The sequence below is a fragment of the Salvelinus alpinus genome, chromosome 8, assembly GCF_045679555.1.
Source record: "Salvelinus alpinus chromosome 8, SLU_Salpinus.1, whole genome shotgun sequence".
NCBI lineage: Eukaryota > Metazoa > Chordata > Actinopteri > Salmoniformes > Salmonidae > Salvelinus > Salvelinus alpinus.
In genome coordinates this window covers 13,056,606-13,078,039 of record NC_092093.1, presented here as the reverse complement: position 1 = coordinate 13,078,039, position 21,434 = coordinate 13,056,606, and the positions used below count along the sequence as shown (strand labels likewise).

At 48.5% G+C, this 21,434-nt stretch overlaps 1 protein-coding gene across 1 annotated transcript in view; it reads left to right on the top strand.

The window, feature by feature from the left end:
* LOC139582558 (forkhead box protein N3-like) overlaps positions 1-21,434 on the top strand; it is a 107,565-nt gene that overhangs the window by 67,301 nt on the left and 18,830 nt on the right. The window contains exon 4 of the mRNA XM_071412654.1: positions 14,011-14,066. Coding sequence (XP_071268755.1) covers positions 14,011-14,066 — 56 coding nt within the window. The remainder of the gene's footprint in view (positions 1-14,010; positions 14,067-21,434) is intronic.

The window sequence follows — 21,434 nt, the reverse complement described above, 5'->3', positions numbered from 1 at the left end:
CCCTCATACACTCCCTTCACACACTCCCCTCATACACTCCCTTCACACACTCCCCTCATACACTCCCTTCATACACTCCCCTCCCACGCTCCCCTCATACACTCCCCTCACACACTCCCTTCACACACTCCCCTCCCACGCTCCCCTCACACACTCCCCTCACACACTCCCTTCACACACTCCCCTCATACACTCCCCTCACACACTCCCTTCACACACTCCCTTCACACCCCCCTCACACACTCCCCTCACACACTCCCCTCACACACTCCCTTCACACACTCCCCTCATACACTCCCCTCACACACTCCCTTCACACACTCCCTTCACACACTCCCCTCCCACGCTCCCCTCACACACTCCCCTCACACACTCCCTTCACACACTCCCCTCATACACTCCCCTCACACACTCCCTTCACACACTCCCTTCACACCCCCCTCACACACTCCCCTCACACACTCCCTTCACACACTCCCTTCACACACTCCCCTCATACACTCCCCTCACACACTCCCATCACACACTCCCCTCACACACTCCCCTCATACACTCCCCTCATACACTCCCTTCACACACTCACCTCACACACTCCCTTCACACACTCCCTTCACACGCTCCCCTCATACACTCCCTTCACACACTCCCCTCATACACTCCCTTCACACACTCCCCTCATACACTCCCTTCACACACTCCCCTCATACACTCCCTTCATACACTCCCCTCCCACGCTCCCCTCATACACTCCCCTCCCACACTCCCCTCATACACTCCCTTCACACACTCCCCTCATACACTCCCCTCCCACACTCCCCTCATACACTCCCTTCATACACTCTTTCCCTCACTTTCCGCCCTCTTACTTCTCCTCCCTTCTGTTCTTTCTTCTCTCCCTCTCTTTTTGTCCCCCCAATTTATCCTCCAACCAATTCTCCCATTTCATCTGCACATTCTATTCCCTCCCTTCCTCCCCACATCCCCCTCTTTTTACCTGCCTCTATACTTCCCTGTTACCCCCACAACACCAACCCTCTCCCTCTCCTTTCCCTTCCTCTCCTGTTCTCTCTATCCCTCTTGTTTTCTCTCCTCTCTGGTCATCCCAGAGGGAATGTCAGAGGGAATCACGATTCATCTAGAGATTTTTTCCTCTCTCTTCTCTTCTCCTCCGACTCCCAGTCGGTGAGCCAGTCAGACAGTCGGTCGGCCAGTCAGACAGTCGGTCGGCCAGTCAGACAGTCGGTCGGCCAGTCAGACAGTCGGTCGGCCAGTCAGACAGTCGGTCGGCCAGTCAGACAGTCGGTCGGCCAGTCAGACAGCCTGTCGGCCAGTCAGACAGCCGGTCGGCCAGTCAGTCGGCCAGTCAGACAGCCTGTCGGCCAGTCAGACAGCCGGTCGGCCAGTCAGACAGTCGGTCGGCCAGTCAGACAGTCGGTCAGCCAGTCGGTCAGCCGGTCAGCCAGTCGGTCAGCCGGTCAGCCAGTCGGTCAGCCGGTCAGACGGTCGGTCAGCCGGTCAGACGGTCGGTCAGCCAGTCAGCCAGTCGGTAAGACAGTCGGTCAGCCTGTCAGACGGTCGGTCAGCCAGTCAGACGGTCGGTCAGCCAGTCAGACGGTCGGTCAGCCAGTCAGACGGTCGGTCAGCCAGTCAGACGGTCGGTCAGCCAGTCAGACGGTCGGTCAGCCAGTCAGACGGTCGGTCAGCCAGTCAGACGGTCGGTCAGCCAGTCAGACGGTCGGTCAGCCAGTCAGACGGTCGGTCAGCCAGTCAGACAGTCGGTCAGCCAGTCAGACAGTCGGTCAGCCAGTCGGTCAGCCAGTCAGACAGTCGGTCAGCCAGTCAGACAGTCGGTCAGCCAGTCAGACAGTCGGTCAGCCAGTCAGACAGTCGGTCAGCCAGTCAGACAGTCGGTCAGCCAGTCAGACGGTGGGCAGGTTGGCTCGCAGAACCACTGGACTGTGTAAGAGGGAATAGTTGGCTCGACGTAAAACGTAGAAGTGTAATTTCTAACAATGAGGGATGGGGAGGTAGAACAAATTGGACGATGGTAGAAAAAGGAAGATGTCCATTTCTCCACTACATTATACAGCATGGAAGAGGGGAATAAAGGTGAATACATTTCCTATTGAGACTTCATGCCTGGAAAGGACATACAGTTGAAGTTGGAAGTTTACATACACCTTAGCAAAATACATTTAAACTCAGTGTTTCACAATTCCTGACATTTAATCCAAATAAAATTGCCCTGTCTTAGATCCGTTAGGATCACCACTTTATTTAAAGAATGGGAAATGTCAGAATAATAGTAGAGAGAATTATTTATTTAAGCTTTTATTTCTTTCATCACATTCCCAGTGGGTCAGAAGTTTACATACACTCAATTAGTATTTGGTAGCATTGCCTTTAAATTGTTTAACTAGGTCAAACGTTTCAGGTAGCCTTCCACAAGGTTCACACAATAAGTTGGGTGAATTTTGTCCCATTCCTCCTGACAGAGCTAGTGTAACTGAGTCATGTTTATAGGCCTCCTTGCTTGCACATGCTTTTTCAGTTCTGCCCACACATTTTTTTACAGGATTGAGGTCAGGGCTTTGTGATGGCCACTCCAATACATTGACTTGTCCTTAAGCCATTTTGGCACAACTTTGAGAGTATGCTTGGGGTCATTGTCCATTTGGAAGACCCATTTGCGACCAAGCTTTACCTTCCTGACTGACGTCTTGAGATGTTGTTTCAATATATCCACATCATTTTCCTCCTCATGATGCCATCTATTTTGTGAAGTGCACCAGTCCTTCCTGCAGCAAAGCACCCCACAACATGATGCTGCTACCCCCGTGCTTCACGGTTGGGATGGTGTTCTTCGGCTTGCAAGCCTCCCCCTTTTTCCTCCAAACATGACGATGGTCATTATGGCCAAACAGTTCTATTTTTAGTTCCATCAGACCAGAGGACATTTCTCCAAAAAGTAAAACTTTGTCCCCATGTGCAGTTGCAAACTGTTGTCTGGCTTTTTTATGGCGGTTTTGGAGCAGTGGCTTCTTCTTTGCTGAGCGGCCTTTCAGGTTATGTCGATATAGGACTCGTTTAACTGTGGATATAGATACTTTTGTACCTGTTTCCTCCAGCATCTTCACAGGGTCCTTTGCTGTTGTTCTGGGATTGATTTGCACTTTTCACACCAAAGAACGCTTCTCCTTTCTGAGAGGTATGACGGCTGTGTGGTCCCATGGTCTTTATACTTGCGTAATATTGTTTGTACAGAAGAACGTGGTACCTTCAGGCGTTTGGAAATTGTTCCCAAGGATGAACCAGACTTGTGGAGGTCTACAATTGTCTTGGCTGATTTATTTTGATGTTCTCATGATGTCAAGCAAGGAGGCACTGAGTTTGAAGGTAGGCCTTGAAACACATCCACAGGTACACCTCCAATTGACTCAAATGCTGTCAATTAGCCTATCAGAAGCTTCTAAAGCCATGACATAATTTTCTGGAATTTTCCAAGCTGCTTATATGTAGAGTCAACTTAGTGTATGTAAACTTCTGACCCACTGGAATTGTGATACAGTGAATTGTAAGTGAAATATTCTGTCTGTAAATAATTGTTTACAATTGACTTGTGTCATGCACAAAGTAGATGTCCTAACCGACTTGCAAAAATTATAGTTTGTTAAATTAAGAAACGTGTCTTAATGACTCCAACCTAAGTGTATGTAAACTTACGACTTCAACTGTGTGTGGACAGGGTTATTGGAGAGGAGAGCAAGTAAAAAATTCTGTAGTCGGTAAACAGCATGTGAAGAACAGGCATGTCAGTGTCCTTCAGTGAGTGGTATTGAGACAGTATCAATGTCAGGTCAAGTATGATGGTCAATGTTAGGGTATAGCCAGGGTCTACAGTATGTCTGGTTGTTAGGGTATAGCCAGGCTCTACAGTATGTCTGGTTGTTAGGGTATAGCCAGGCTCTACAGTATGTCTGGTTGTTAGGGTATAGCCAGGCTCTACAGTATGTCTGGTTGTTAGGGTATAGGCAGGCTCTACAGTATGTCTGGTTGTTAGGGTATAGCCAGGCTCTACAGTATGTCTGGTTGTTAGGGTATAGAACATCCAGAACATTTAGGGGTTCTATGGGCAGAAAGAGGAAGTGAGAAAGGGTAGAGCATGCTGGGTATCTTTTCAGCAACCAGGCACATTCCTTCACACCCCATAGGCATCTGGATGGGGGAGAGGGGGAGGAGGGAAGAGGGAGTCTCGAGGGAAGTAGGGGGAGAGAGGGAGGACAAGGGCTGAACGACCGTCTGCCACGAGTTAGCTCCTCACGAACCGATTAATGCACTGGTTGCTAGGTGACGGGAACGCCTCCATGGCAACACATGGGCTGAGACTGGTGCAGCCTCACCACATAGCTATTTGTTGCCGAGAGAGAGAGAGAGAGAGAGAGAGAGAGAGAGAGAGAGAGAGAGAGAGAGAGAGAGAGAGAGAGAGAGAGAGAGAGAGAGAGAGAGAGAGAGAGAGAGAGAGAGAGAGAGAGAAAGAAGAGAGAGAGAGAGAGAGAGAGAGAGAGAGAGAGAGAGAGAGAGAGAGAGAGAGAGAGAGAGAGAGAGAGAGAGAGAGAGAGAGAGAGAGAGAGAGAGAGAATGAGAGAGAGAGAGAGAGAGAGAGAGAGAGAGAGAGAGAGAGAGACATAGAGAGAGAGAGAGAGAGAGAGAGAGAGAGAGAGAGAGAGAGAGAGAGAGAGAGAGAGAGAGAGAGAGAGAGAGAGAGAGAGAGAGAGAGAGAGAGAGAGAGAGAGAGAGAGAGAGAGAGACATCTGTGAACAAAATACTCATCTCCATCTTCTGTGTGTGTGAATATCTGTGAAGACGAATACGATCATTAGTTACTATCTGCTCCATTAGCAGCTTAATAATCTCGAGAGGTGTGTGACTGTATTCTCCTGCAATTGTGTGTGTGAGTTTGTGTGTGTGTGTGTGTGCAGTATGTGTCTGTTTGTCTATTTGTTATGTGTTTGTGCGCGTGTTCGCGACTGTGTTCGTCCATGTGTATGTGTGTGCATCCGTGCAAGCTCGTTTGTGTGTGTGTGTGTTGGGGGCCCGTCATGAGAAATCACCTCTGTGGACCACATCAGTTGGGCTGTAATTCTCTGTGGTAATCATAGGGATAGATTAATGACAATGCAAGGGCTTCCAGGAATATAATCACTGTAATCAGAATCAGTGGCTTATGGGCTAAAACCCCAGCTTTCATTTCAGTTTGTCTGGGTCTCAAAAAACCTCTATTCTCTATCTACAGTGTTTTCCCTAAGTACATGGAGTTTCCAGCCAAATAGAAACAGTAGCCAGCCAGGGAGTTCCAGGCTGGGGGGGTGACATGCCCCCTTGAAAAAAATATCAGAACAAGCTATTTTGGTACATTCTAATGCCTTTAATTCCATCTGAAATACACAGCTAAATTATTGAATACTTTAACAACTTTACCTCACAGAATGGTTAAATTCATTTTGGTATTGAGTAGAAAGACATGACTATACAAATAAAATGACTGAAAATGAAATCAGAGAGACAGTATGAATTCGGCTTGTTTTTAGTTGTTTTGGATATCGTCTAAGCCTATACAATCAGCACTATTTTCTAAGTAAGATAACCTTTTTTAACATTAAACCTTTAGACTAAAGTCATATTTACTGCAAGATAGGAATTGCTATAATGATGTTTGTTCTTCAAATTATGTATTTTATTGAGTTAGGGAACCAATGTGTCATTTTTTTATTTGGGTGAACTAACCCTTTAACAGTCAATCACTGTGGTTGGGATTGCCAGGGAATGGGGCAGGTTGTTTGTGAGTCACGGAGTTGATAGGGTTACAGACCTGTCAATCAATCACTGTGGGTGGGACTTTGAGGGAAGGCGGTAGATTAGTAACCTAGTCAGAAAAACGAGTCTAATCTACTCTTTCATTGTCATTTGTTTTGGCAAAAATCTAAGAAAAAGTTTGTGTTCTGTCAACATGGATTCACTGTTGAGAAACATTATACACTGAACAAAAATATAAATGCAACATGTAAAATGTTGGTCCCATGTTTCATGTGCTGAAATAAAAGATACCAGAAATATTCCGTTCACACAAAAAGTGTATTTATCTCAAATGCTGTGCACAAATGTGTTTACATCCCTGTTAGTGAGAATTTGTCCTTTGCCAAGATAATCCATCCACCTGAGGTGTGGCATATCAAGAAGCTGATTAAACATCATGATCATTACACAGGTGCACCTTGTGCTGGGGACAATGAACGGCCACTCTAAAATGTGCAGTTTTGTCACACAACACAATGCCACAGATGTCTCAAGTTTTGAGAGAGCGTGCAATTGGCATGCTGACTGCAGGAATGTCCACCAGAGTTGTTGCCAGATAATTTAATGTTCATTCCTCTACTATAAGCCACCTCAAACGTAATTTTAGAGGATTTAGCAGTACATCCAAACCACATGCATATCTGCATATCTGTATACCCAGTCATGTAAAATCCATAGATTAGGTCCTAATGAATTTATTTCAATTGACTGATTTCCTTAACAACACAAAACAGAAAACAACTACCCACAAACACAGGTGGTAAAAGGCTACCTAAGTATTTTTATTTTTATTTATTTCACCTTTATTTAACCAGGTAGGCTAGTTGAGAACAAGTTCTCATTTGCAACTGCGACCTGGCCAAGATAAAGCATAGCAGTGTGAACAGACAACACAGAGTTACACATGGAGTAAACAATAAACAAGTCAATAACATGGTAGAAAATAAAGAGAATCTATATACAATGTGTGCAAAAGGCATGAGGTAGGCAATAAATCGAATAATTACAATTTAGCAGATTAACACTGGAGTGATAAATCATCAGATGATCATGTGCAAGAAGAGATACTGGTGTGCAAAAGAGCAGAAAAGTAAATAAATAAAAGCAGTATGGGGGGTGAGGTAGGTAAATTGGGTGGGTAGTTTACAGATGGACTATGTACAGCTGCAGCGATCGGATAGCTGCTCGGATAGCAGATTTTTAAAGTTGTTGAGGGAGATAAAAGTCTCCAACTTCAGAGATTTTTGCAATTCGTTCCAGTCGCAGGCAGCAGAGAACTGGAAGGAAAGGCGTCCAAATGAGGTTTTGGCTTTAGGGATGATCAGTGAGATACACCTGCTGGAGCGCGTGCTGCGGGTGGGTGTAGCCATCGTGACCAGTGAACTGAGATAAGGCGGCACTTTACCTAGCATAGCCTTGTAGATGACCTGGAGCCAGTGGGTCTGACGACGAACATGTAGCGAGGGCCAGCCGACTAGGGCATACAGGTCGCAGTGGTGGGTCGTATAAGGTGCTTTAGTAACAAAACGAATGGCACTGTGATAAACTGCATCCAGTTTGCTGAGTAGAGTATTGGAAGCTATTTTGTAGATGACATCGCCGAAGTCGAGGATCGGTAGGATAGTCAGTTTTACTAGGGTAAGTTTGGCGGCGTGAGTGAAGGAGGCTTTGTTGCGGAATAGAAAGCCGATTCTTGATTTGATTTTGGATTGGAGATGTTTGATATGAGTCTGGAAGGAGAGTTTGCAGTCTAGCCAGACACCTAGGTACTTATAGATGTCCACATATTCTAGGTCGGAACCGTCCAGGGTGGTGATGCTAGTCGGGCGTGCGGGTGCAGGCAGCGAACGGTTGAAAAGCATGCATTTGGTTTTACTAGCGTTTAAGAGCAGTTGGAGGCCACGGAAGGAGTGTTGTATGGCATTGAAGCTCGTTTGGAGGTTAGATAGCACAGTGTCCAAGGAAGGGCCGGAAGTATATAGAATGGTGTCGTCTGCGTAGAGGTGGATCAGGGAATCGCCCGCAGCAAGAGCAACATCATTGATGTATACAGAGAAAAGAGTCGGCCCGAGAATTGAACCCTGTGGTACCCCCATAGAGACTGCCAGAGGACCGGACAACATGCCCTCCGATTTGACACACTGAACTCTGTCTGCAAAGTAGTTGGTGAACCAGGCAAGGCAGTCATTAGAAAAACCGAGGCTACTGAGTCTGCCGATAAGAATATGGTGATTGACAGAGTCGAAAGCCTTGGCCAGGTCGATGAAGACGGCTGCACAGTAATGTCTTTTATCGATGGCGGTTATGATATCGTTTAGTACCTTGAGCGTGGCTGAGGTGCACCCGTGACCGGCTCGGAAACCGGATTGCACAGCGGAGAAGGTACGGTGGGATTCGAGAATGTCAGTGATCTGTTTGTTGACTTGGCTTTCGAAGACCTTAGATAGGCAGGGCAGGATGGATATAGGTCTGTAACAGTTTGGGTCCAGGGTGTCTCCCCCTTTGAAGAGGGGGATGACCGCGGCAGCTTTCCAATCCTTGGGGATCTCAGATGATACGAAGGAGAGGTTGAACAGGCTGGTAATAGGGGGTGCGACAATGGCGGCGGACAGTTTCAGAAATAGGGGGTCCAGATTGTCAAGCCCAGCTGATTTGTATGGGTCCAGGTTTTCCAGCTCTTTCAGAACATCTGCTATCTGGATTTGGGTAAAGGAGAAGCTGGGGAGGCTTGGGCGAGTAGCAGCAGGGGGGGGGCGGGGCTGATGGCCAAGGTTGGAGTCGCCAGGAGGAAGGCATGGCCAGCCATTGAGAAATGCTTGTTGAAGTCTTCGATTATCACGGATTTATCGGTGGTGACCGTGTTACCTAGCCTCAGTGCAGTGGGCAGCTGGGAGGAGGTGCTCTTGTTCTCCATGGACTTTACAGTATCCCAGAACTTTTTGGAGTTAAATTTCTGCTTGAAAAAGCTGGCCTTTGCTTTCCTGACTGACTGCGTGTATTGGTTCCTGACTTCCCTGAACAGTTGCATATCGCGGGGGCTCTTTGATGCTATTGCAGTTCGCCACAGGATGTTTTTGTGCTGGTCGAGGGCAGTCAGGTCTGGAGTGAACCAAGGGCTATATCTGTTCTTGGTTCTGCATTTTTTGAACGGAGCATGCTTGTCTAATATGGTGAGGAAGTAACATTTAAAGAATGACCAGGCATCCTCAACTGACGGGATGAGGTCAATATCCTTCCAGGGTACCCGGGCCAGGTCGATTAGAAAGGCCTGCTCGCAGAAGTGTTTTAGGGAGCGTTTGACAGTGATGAGGGGTGGTCGTTTGACCGCGGACCCGTGGCGGATACAGGCAATGAGGCAGTGATCGCTGAGATCTTGATTGAAGACAGCAGAGGTGTATTTGGAGGGCAGGTTGGTCAGGATAATGTCTATTAGGGTGCCCATGTTTACGGATTTAGGGTTGTACCTGGTGGGTTCCTTGATGATTTGTGTGAGATTGAGGGCATCAAGCTTGGATTGTAGGACTGCCGGGGTGTTAAGCATATCCCAGTTTAGGTCACCTAACAGAACAAACTCTGAAGCTAGATGGGGAGCGATCAATTCACAGATGGTGTCCAGGGCACAGCTGGGAGCTGAGGGGGGTCGGTAGCAGGCGGCAACAGTGAGAGACTTATTTCTGGAGAGATGAATTTTTTTAATTAGAAGTTCGAACTGTTTGGGCATAGACCTGGAAAGTATGACAGAACTTTGCAGGCTATCTCTGCAGTAGATTGCAACTCCTCCCCCTTTGGCAGTTCTATCTTGACGGAAAGTGTTATAGTTGGGTATGGAAATCTCAGAATTTTTGGTGGCCTTCCTAAGCCAGGATTCGGACACGGCAAGGACATCAGGGTTGGCAGAGTGTGCTAAAGCGGTGAGTAAGGCAAACTTAGGGAGGAGGCTTCTGATGTTGACATGCATGAGGCCAAGGCTTTTTCGATCACAGAAGTCAACAAATGAGGGTGTCTGGGGACATGCAGGGCCTGGGTTTACCTCCACATCACCCGAGGAACAGAGGAGTAGTAGGATGAGGGTGCGGCTAAAGGCTATCAAAACTGGTCGCCTAGAGCGTTGGGGACAAAGAATAAAAGGAGCAGATTTATGGGCGTGGTAGAATAGATTCTGGGCATAATGTGCAGACAGGGGTATGGTGGGGCGCGGGTACAGCGGAGGCAAGCCCAGGCACTGGGTGATGATAAGAGAGGTTGTATCTCTGGACATGCTGGTCTCAATGGGTGAGGTCACCGCATGTGTGGGGGGTGGGACAAAGGAGGTATCAGAGGTACGGAGAGTGGAACTACAGGGTCCATTGCAAACCAAAACAATGATAATGATAACTAGCCTGAACAACAGTATGCAAGGCATATTGATATTTGAGAGAGACATACAATAAGGCATAAAGTGATTGCAGGTCTTGATTGGGAGAGCTAGCTAAAACAACAGGTAAGATAACAGCAGCAATAACAGGGTGCTAGTCTAACACAGCAACAACAGGTAAAAATGGCGACGACTAGGCAGAGAGGGTCGGATTAACTACACACAGATCCTGAGTTAAAGCACAGAGCCGACAGATAAAACACAAATAAACAGAATGGAGTACCGTGAATTAATGGACAGTCAAGCATGCATCAGTTATGTAGCCAAGTGATCATAGTGTCCAGGGGGCAGCCGTAGATGGAGCAGGGAGGCCTCCACTAAGCTAGCACGCGGCGTTTAAAGTTAGTAGCCCGGGGGGTGGTCTGCTCAGACGGAGGGGGTCTGCTCAGACGTGGTCGTGTCGACAGAGAATCCAAGCCGGATGGCGAAAGAGAGGTTGTGAATTGTAGAATTGTGTTTGCTAACTGGTGCTAGCTTCGTGGCAGTGGCGCTAGCTGCGCTAGCTGCAAGCTAGCTGTGAGGATCAGAAGTAGTGGCTCAGGGATTACGGCAGGAATCCGGCGTTGTTGTCGAGAGACAGTCCGATGCTGGTAAATTGGTGAGTAATATCCAGGCTAATAACAGGGCTGGTGTCTGTGCAGAAGGTAAAAGCTACTAGCAGCGGCAAAAAAATGGCTAAATTAGCTTGTAGCTGATTTAGACCAGTTGTGGTGGATTGGCAGGGCTCTGTGTCGGCAAAAAAAGGTCCAGTCCAATTGGCAAAAGAGGTATTGTAGCCCAAGAATTCGCTGGTAGACCTCTTCGGCTAGCCGGCAGATGGGCCTAGCTCGAGGCTAGCTCAAGGCTAACTGGTGCTTGCTTCGGGACAGAGGTGTTAGCCAGTAGTAGCCACTCGGTTGCAGCTAGCTAGCTGTGATGATACGGTGTAATTGTCCAGAGCTTGCGTCAGGAATCCGGTGATGTGGTAGAGAAAAAGCAGTCCTATATGCTCTGGGTTGATATCGCGCTTGCAGACTGGCAGGTATTGGCCCGGTATTGAAGCTGGCTGTGTCCGAGTTGAGGGTGAAGACCGCAGCAGTGGCTAACTGACTACTAGCTAGTAGCTAGTTATCTGGCTAGCTTCTGATTGGGGTTACGGTTCTAAAGTATAAAAAATAGCAGGTCCGTACCACATTGGGTGAGGCGGAATGTAGGAATGTATATTCAGTTCCTAGATGGAAAGTGAAATTAAAATATATACGAAATGTATACGAAAAATACGAAGACTATTTACACGGGACAAGACAACACAACACACGTCTGACTGCGACGCCATCTTGGATTCAGATGGTATGGTATGGTTCTCAATCAGAGACAACAATAGACAGGTGCCTCTGATTGAGAACCACACCCGGCCAAACACATAGAAATATAAAACATAGAACAAAAACATAGAATGCCCACCCCAACTCACGCCCTGAACAAACCAAAATAGAGACATAAAAAAGGAACTAAGGTCAGTGCATGACAATCTTCATCAAATGTTTTTATAATTTATCTGCAGATAATCGTCAAAAAGCAGTGGTATGCAAATTAGGTATGCAAATTAAAGAGCCAAATGAACGTCTCGCTAACCGATGCGATTCGGTTCCCAACGTTCACCTAAAAGATCTGTTAAAAAAGAGCCAATCGTTCGCGACCAACCCATCACTTGCCTACACTTACGAGTCACTTTAGCGGTCACCGGCATCTGGTGAGTGGCGCTGTTTTGCTGTTTTTTGTTTCAGCTAGCTTGCTGTTAGCTATCTCTTTAAAAATAATGACTGTGAAACATGGTTGCATTTATACTTTAGATGACAGGTTAGTGGGATGGTGATGAAATGCATTTACAATGGGAAGTGATAGCTAGTTTGTTAATTTCATTTTGGAATGAAATGGTTCTGCTTTTTATATAGTTCTGATTTTATGGGGCCTACTGGAGTGAATGGGCAGCTGATTCTTTAACATTATTTGATGCTGTGTGTGACTGCTGTTGCCTGTCTGTCAGCCGTGTCTACATTTGAAGTCGGAAGTTAACATACACTTAGGTTGGAGTCATTAAAACTCGTATTTCAACCACTCCACAAATTTCTTGTTAACAAACTATAGTTTCTGCAAGTCGGTCAGGACATCTACTTTGTACATCACACAAGTCATTTTTCCAACAATTGTTTACAACCAGATTATTTCACTTATAATTCACTGGATCACAATTCCAGTGGGTCAGAAGTTTACATACACTAAGTTGACTGTGCCTATAAACAGCTTGAAAAAAATCTAGAAAATGATGTCATGGCTTTAGAAGCTTCTGATAGGCTAATTGAATTTTTTTTAGTCATTTGGAGGTGTACCTGTGGATGTATTTCAAGGCCTACCTTCAAACTCAGTGCCTCTTTGCTTGACATCATGGGAAAATCAAAAGAAATCAGCCAAGACCTCAGAAAAAAATTGTAGAGCTCCACAAGTCTAGATCATTCTTGGGAGCAATTTCCAAACGCCTGAAGGTACCACGTTCATCTGTACAAACAACAGTACGCAAGTATAAACACCATGGGACCACACAGCCGTCCTACCACTCAGGAAGGAGATGCGTTCTGTCTCCTAGAGATGAACGTACTTTGGTGCGAAAAGTGCAAATCAATCCCAGAACAACAGCAAAGGACCTTGTGAAAATGCTGGAGGAAACAGGTACAAAAGTGTCTATATCCATAGTAAAACGAGTCCTATATCGACATAACCTGAAAGGCGGCTGCTCCAAAACCGCCATAAAAAAGCCAGACTACAGTTTGCAACTGCACATGGGGACAAAGATCGTACTTTTTGGAGAAATGTCCTCCGGTCTGATGAAACAAAAATAGAACTGTTTGGCCATAATGACCATTGTCATGGAGGAAAAAGGGGGAGGCTTGCAAGCCGAAGAACACCATCCCAACCGTGAAGCACGGGGGTAGCAGCATCATGTTGGGTGGTGCTTTGCGGCAGGAGGGACTGGTGCACTTCACAAAATAGATGGCATCATGAGGCAGGAAAATTATGTGGATATATTGAAGCAACATCTCAAGACATCAGTCAGGAAGTTAATAAAGCTTGGTCGCAAATGGGTCTTCCAAATGGACAATGACCCCAAACATTGTACCAAAGTTGTGGCAAAATGGCTTCAGGACAACCAAGTCAATGTATTGGAGTGGCCATCACAAGCCCTGACCTCAATCCTATAGAAAATGTGTGGGCATAACTGAAAAAGTGTGTGCGAGCAAGGAGGCCTACAAACATGACTCAGTTACACGAGCTGTCAGGAGGAATGGGCATAAAAAAGAACACAGGTGCAGAGAGGCGGGGCCGACGGACAGCACAGTGTTGCCCTGACACCGCTGGGTTTGTGACTGACAGGCGCCTGTCCTATCAATAGATCACTAGAAGATGTATATCGTTCATTCTAGCAGACAAGGCTAAAGACTTTTCTGACAAGCGAATTCAAAAGATGAAATGAACAGAATGCTAGTTATTTCATGAGGTGGAAAAGAGAAAACACTGTATATAAGGCAGTACTTTTGACCATGGCTCTGGTAATACGGTGCAGTTTCGGACGCACACTTTCTGTCTGTCTGAAGCAGCCTGCAGCAGAGCTTACATGACCAAATGATTAACCATCTCTCTCTCTCTCTCCTCCCTCTCTCTCCATCCCTCCCTCCTCTCTCTCTCTCTCGCTCTCTCTCTCTCCTCAGTCCTATACTTTGGCCAAGGAGTCCCTTCTTCAGAAAGAATGGAGTTCTCTTACAAGGTAGGATACCACTCAGCATTGCTTGTCTTTTTTGTGTGTCTGTATCTATCTCTCTCTCTTCCTCTCTCTCTCTCTCTCTCTCTCTCTCTCTCTCTCTCTCTCTCTCTCTCTCTCTCTCTCTCTCTCTCTCTCTCTCTCTCCCATCCTCCTCATCACTTCTCTCTCTTCACTTTCTCTCCCTCTCCTTGACTTCCTCTCCCTCTCTTCTGTCCCTTGTGGGCTGGCTGGCAGTTTAAATGGACATTCAATTCCAATCACAGTCTATTTTGAGAGTACAGTGGGACAGCGGTGCTCTAAATGGAGGGAAATGGATACATTAGATGCCTGGTCCGTGTCCTCCATCCCCTCCACCACCATGCCTTGACCGTGATAATGGAGTAATGGTCAAGGAGCCCATGTAGAGAGTGTCTGAGGGGCCCGGCCTCCCTACAGACCTGCCTGTGACTGATGGGTCTAGCGGATGGGAGGGAGGGGTGAGGAGTTAGAAAGGATGGATAAAGAAGTTGGGGCGATAGTGAACAGATAGCGAGGGAGAGAGAGAGGGAGGGTGATAAGGAAGAGAGACAGAGAGGTGAGATACAGTATAGTACAGTGGAGTCTACTCAGAGGAGGAAGGGGAGGACCATCCTCCTCAGTGAATTTTCATTCCACCAATTCTGTTGAAAAACGTTTCTTAAAACTTCTTAAGACTAGGGGGCACTATTTTCACATCCGGATGAAAAGTGTGCCCAAAGTAAACTGCCTGCTACTCAGGCCCAGAAGCTAGGATATGCATATAGAAAACACTCTAACGTTTCTAAAACTGTTAAACTTATGCCTGTGAGTATAACAGAACTTATTTGGCAGGCGAAACCCCGAGGACAAACCATCCAGGATTTGTTGTTGTTGTTGAGGTCACTCTCTTTTCAATGGGTTTTCTATGTGGATCTAGATTTCTAAGGCACTTGCTTGCAGTTCCTATCGCTTCCACTTGATGGCAATAGTCTTTAGAAATTGGTTGAGGTTTTTCCTTCGAGAAATGAAGAAGTAGCCATTTCCTTTCTGGGAGTCGAGCCAAGTGTACTGTTGTGGTTGGGGCGCACGATCTGAAAGCTCGCTCCACTTTGTTTTCGTCCGGTATTGAACACAGTTTATTCCGTCTTAAATTTTATCGATTATTTACGTTTAAATATACATAAAGTTGGATTAGGAAAGTTGTTTGAAATGTTTGGATCAAGTTTACAGGTAACTTATTAGATACTTTGTAGTCATGTTGCGCGAGTTGGAACCGGTGTATTTTCTGAATCAAACACGGCAAATAAATGGACATTTTGGAGATATAACGACGGAATTTATCGAACAAAAGGACCATTTGTGATGTTTAATGGGCATATTGGAGTGCCAACAGAAGAAGATCTTCAAAGGTGAGGCATGAATTATATCGTTATTTCTGACTATTGTGTCGCGCCTGGAGGGTTGAAATATGATATTCATGTGTTTGTTTGATGGGGTGCTGTCCTCAGATAATAGCATGGTGTGCTTTCGCCGTAAAGCCTTTTTGAAATCTGACACTGTGGCTGGATTAACAAGAAGTTCATCTTTAAACCGATGAATTATTATTATGAGTATTTCTGTTTTTGAATTTGGCGTGCTGCTATTTCACTGGGTGTTGTCAAATCAATGTAACGTTCTTCGTCAGGCGAAAGAGAGGAGGACCAAGATGCAGCGTGGTGAGTATTCATTTTAATCAGAATACTTAAACAGCAAACAAAACAATAAACCGACAAACGAACGAACAACGTAACAGTCCTGTATAGTGCACACAAACACACAGGAAACACAGTAACAGGAACAATCACCCACAACCCACAATGACAAAACAGGCTACCTAAATTAGGCTCCCAATCAGAGACAACGAAAAACACCTGCCTCTGATTGAGAACCATATCAGGCCAAACACATAGAAACAAAAAAACTAGACATACAACATAGAATGCCCACTCCTATCACACCCTGACCAAACAAAACATAGAAATATACAACGCAAACTATGGCCAGGGCGTGACAGTACCCCCCCCCCAAGGTGCGGACTCCGGCCGCAAAACCTAAACCTATAGGGGAGGGTCTGGGTGGGCATCTGTCCGCGGTGGCGGCTCTGGCGCGGGACGTGGACCCCCCTCCACCATTGTCATTTCCCGCTTCAGTTCAGTCGCCGCCGACCTTGGACTGGGAACCCTAATAAAGGGCCCCACTGGACTGAGGAGCGCCTCTGGACTGAGGGGCGCCTCCGGACTGAGGGGCAGCTCCGGACTGAAGGGCAGTTCCGGACTGAGGGGCAGCTCCGGACTGAAGGGTAGCTCCGGACTGAAGGGCAGCTCCGGACTGAAGGGCAGCTCAGGCGGCTCAGGCGCCTCTGGACTGGGACAAAGAAACAGACAAACTAGACATACAACATAGAATGCCCACTCCTATCACACCCTGACCAAACAAAACATAGAAACATACAACGCAAACTATGGCCAGGGCGTGACAATCAATCCCGTTAACGGGATTGGCGCGCGAAGGGATCTCTAAGAAGTTAAACGGAAACAAATGGAACGAAATGGGGATAAACATACCAGAATTTGTCCAAAAGAAACTCTCGTTTGCAACTGTTGATTACTAATGATTACACCCCAGATCAGCTAGATGCAGGCAAGAGTGTGCAAGTTGGTATTGAATGTGTCACCTACATTGTAAACTTTTATTCATAGGCTAGGTTGTAGCAACCTCATGATGGGTATTGGGAAAATGTAATTATCATGTAGTAGCCTAAACCTATCAATGTTACATTGAACTGGGTGAATGGAATATGAATGACAGTCTTCCAATATGCTGGAATAGAAAAATGCCATGCTCATGAGATAATTGTCCTCCCTCATCTTTAATGGCACTGACCGCCACTGGTATCGTAGTGGACAGAGGACAGACACTATTACCTAAATTAAATTCTGTTTAAAAAGTTTTATTTGCATGGAAAGTGTAAGAACTTACATTACGCTATCAGCTCACTCTCCCAGTCCCACAGCTCACTATCCCAGTCCCACAGCTCACTATCCCAGTCCCACAGCTCACTATCCCAGTCTCACAGCTCATTGTCCCAGTCCCACAGTTCACTGTCCCAGTCCCACAGCTCACTATCCCAGTCCCACAGCTCACTATCCCAGTCCCACAGCTCACTATCCTAGTCTCACAGCTCACTCTCCCAGTCCCACAGCTCACTATCCCAGTCCCACAGCTCACTATCCCAGTCTCACAGCTCACTATCCCAGTCCCACAGCTCACTATCCTAGTCTCACAGCTCACTATCCCAGTCCCACAGCTCACTGTCCCAGTCTCACAGCTCACTATCCCAGTCCCACAGCTCACTATCCCAGTCTCACAGCTCACTCTCCCAGTCCCACAGCTCACTATCCCAGTCCCACAGCTCACTATCCCAGTCTCACAGCTCACTATCCCAGTCCCACAGCTCACTATCCCAGTCCCACAGCTCACTCTCCCAGTCCCACAGCTCACTATCCCAGTCTCACAGCTCACTATCCCAGTCCCACAGCTCACTCTCCCAGTCCCACAGCTCACTATCCCAGTCCCACAGCTCACTATCCCAGTCCCACAGCTCACTGTCCCAGTCTCACAGCTCACTCTCCCAGTCCCACAGCTCACTATCCCAGTCCCACAGCTCACTATCCCAGTCCCACAGCTCACTATCCCAGTCCCACAGCTCACTCTCCCAGTCCCACAGCTCACTATCCCAGTCCCACAGCTCACTATCCCAGTCTCACAGCTCACTATCCCAGTCCCACAGCTCACTATCCTAGTCTCACAGCTCACTATCCCAGTCCCACAGCTCACTGTCCCAGTCCCACAGCTCACTATCCCAGTCCCACAGCTCACTGTCCCAGTCCCACAGCTCACTATCCCAGTCCCACAGCTCACTATGCCAGTCCCACAGCTCACTCTCCCAGTCCCACAGCTCACTGTCCCAGTCCCACAGCTCACTGTCCCAGTCCCACAGCTCACTATCCCAGTCTCACAGCTCACTATGCCGGTCCCACAGCTCACTATCCTAGTCTCACAGCTCACTATCCCAGTCCCACAGCTCACTATCCTAGTCTCACAGCTCACTATCCTAGTCTCACAGCTCACTATCCCAGTCCCACAGCTCACTATCCTAGTCTCACAGCTCACTCTCCCAGTCCCACAGCTCACTATCCTAGTCTCACAGCTCACTATCCCAGTCCCACAGCTCACTATCCCAGTCCCACAGCTCACTATCCTAGTCTCACAGCTCACTCTCCCAGTCCCACAGCTCACTATCCCAGTCCCACAGCTCACTATCCCAGTCTCACAGCTCACTATCCCAGTCCCACAGCTCACTATCCTAGTCTCACAGCTCACTCTCCCAGTCCCACAGCTCACTATCCCAGTCCCACAGCTCACTATCCCAGTCTCACAGCTCACTATCCCAGTCCCACAGCTCACTATCCCAGTCCCACAGCTCACTCTCCCAGTCCCACAGCTCACTATCCCAGTCTCACAGCTCACTATCCCAGTCCCACAGCTCACTCTCCCAGTCCCACAGCTCACTATCCCAGTCCCACAGCTCACTATCCCAGTCCCACAGCTCACTGTCCCAGTCTCACAGCTCACTCTCCCAGTCCCACAGCTCACTATCCCAGTCCCACAGCTCACTATCCCAGTCCCACAGCTCACTATCCCAGTCTCACAGCTCACTATCCCAGTCCCACAGCTCACTATCCCAGTCCCACAGCTCACTCTCCCAGTCCCACAGCTCACTATCCCAGTCTCACAGCTCACTATCCCAGTCCCACAGCTCACTCTCCCAGTCCCACAGCTCACTATCCCAGTCCCACAGCTCACTATCCCAGTCCCACAGCTCACTGTCCCAGTCTCAAAGCTCACTCTCCCAGTCCCACAGCTCACTATCCCAGTCCCACAGCTCACTATCCCAGTCCCACAGCTCACTATCCCAGTCTCACAGCTCACTATCCCAGTCCCACAGCTCACTATCCCAGTCCCACAGCTCACTCTCCCAGTCCCACAGCTCACTATCCCAGTCTCACAGCTCACTATCCCAGTCCCACAGCTCACTCTCCCAGTCCCACAGCTCACTATCCCAGTCCCACAGCTCACTATCCCAGTCCCACAGCTCACTGTCCCAGTCCCACAGCTCACTATCCCAGTCCCACAGCTCACTATCCCAGTCCCACAGCTCACTCTCCCAGTCCCACAGCTCACTATCCCAGTCCCACAGCTCACTATCCCAGTCTCACAGCTCACTATCCCAGTCCCACAGCTCACTATCCTAGTCTCACAGCTCACTATCCCAGTCCCACAGCTCACTCTCCCAGTCCCACAGCTCACTATCCCAGTCCCACAGCTCACTATCCCAGTCCCACAGCTCACTATCCCAGTCCCACAGCTCACTCTCCCAGTCCCACAGCTCACTATCCCAGTCTCACAGCTCACTATCCCAGTCCCACAGCTCACTGTCCCAGTCCCACAGCTCACTATCCCAGTCCCACAGCTCACTATCCCAGTCCCACAGCTCACTCTCCCAGTCCCACAGCTCACTGTCCCAGTCCCACAGCTCACTATCCATGTCCCACAGCTCACTATGCCAGTCCCACAGCTCACTCTCCCAGTCCCACAGCTCACTGTCCCAGTCCCACAGCTCACTGTCCCAGTCCCACAGCTCACTATCCCAGTCTCACAGCTCACTATGCCGGTCCCACAGCTCACTATCCTAGTCTCACAGCTCACTATCCCAGTCCCACAGCTCACTATCCTAGTCTCACAGCTCACTATCCTAGTCTCACAGCTCACTACCCCAGTCCCACAGCTCACTATCCTAGTCTCACAGCACACTCTCCCAGTCCCACAGCTCACTATCCTAGTCTCACAGCTCACTATCCTAGTCTCACAGCTCACTATCCCAGTCCCACAGCTCACTATCCCAGTCCCACAGCTCACTATCCTAGTCTCACAGCTCACTCTCCCAGTCCCACAGCTCACTATCCCAGTCCCACAGCTCACTATCCCAGTCTCACAGCTCACTATCCCAGTCCCACAGCTCACTATCCTAGTCTCACAGCTCACTATCCCAGTCCCACAGCTCACTGTCCCAGTCTCACAGCTCACTATCCCAGTCCCACAGCTCACTATCCCAGTCTCACAGCTCACTCTCCCAGTCCCACAGCTCACTATCCCAGTCCCACAGCTCACTATCCCAGTCTCACAGCTCACTATCCCAGTCCCACAGCTCACTATCCCCGTCCCACAGCTCACTCTCCCAGTCCCACAGCTCACTATCCCAGTCTCACAGCTCACTATCCCAGTCCCACAGCTCACTCTCCCAGTCCCACAGCTCACTATCCCAGTCCCACAGCTCACTGTCCCAGTCCCACAGCTCACTGTCCCAGTCTCACAGCTCACTCTCCCAGTCCCACAGCTCACTATCCCAGTCCCACAGCTCACTATCCCAGTCCCACAGCTCACTATCCCAGTCCCACAGCTCACTCTCCCAGTCCCACAGCTCACTATCCCAGTCCCACAGCTCACTATCCCAGTCTCACAGCTCACTATCCCAGTCCCACAGCTCACTATCCTAGTCTCACAGCTCACTATCCCAGTCCCACAGCTCACTGTCCCAGTCCCACAGCTCACTATCCCAGTCCCACAGCTCACTATCCCAGTCCCACAGCTCACTCTCCCAGTCCCACAGCTCACTATCCCAGTCCCACAGCTCACTGTCCCAGTCCCACAGCTCACTCTCCCAGTCCCACAGCTCACTATGCCAGTCCCACAGCTCACTCTCCCAGTCCCACAGCTCACTGTCCCAGTCCCACAGCTCACTGTCCCAGTCCCACAGCTCACTATCCCAGTCTCACAGCTCACTATGCCGGTCCCACAGCTCACTATCCTAGTCTCACAGCTCACTATCCCAGTCCCACAGCTCACTATCCTAGTCTCACAGCTCACTATCCTAGTCTCACAGCTCACTATCCCAGTCCCACAGCTCACTATCCTAGTCTCACAGCTCACTCTCCCAGTCCCACAGCTCACTATCCTAGTCTCACAGCTCACTATCCTAGTCTCACAGCTCACTATCCCAGTCCCACAGCTCACTATCCCAGTCCCACAGCTCACTATCCCAGTCTCACAGCTCACTATCCCAGTCCCACAGCTCACTATCCTAGTCTCACAGCTCACTATCCCAGTCCCACAGCTCACTGTCCCAGTCCCACAGCTCACTATCCCAGTCCCACAGCTCACTCTCCCAGTCCCACAGCTCACTCTCCCAGTCCCACAGCTCACTATCCCAGTCCC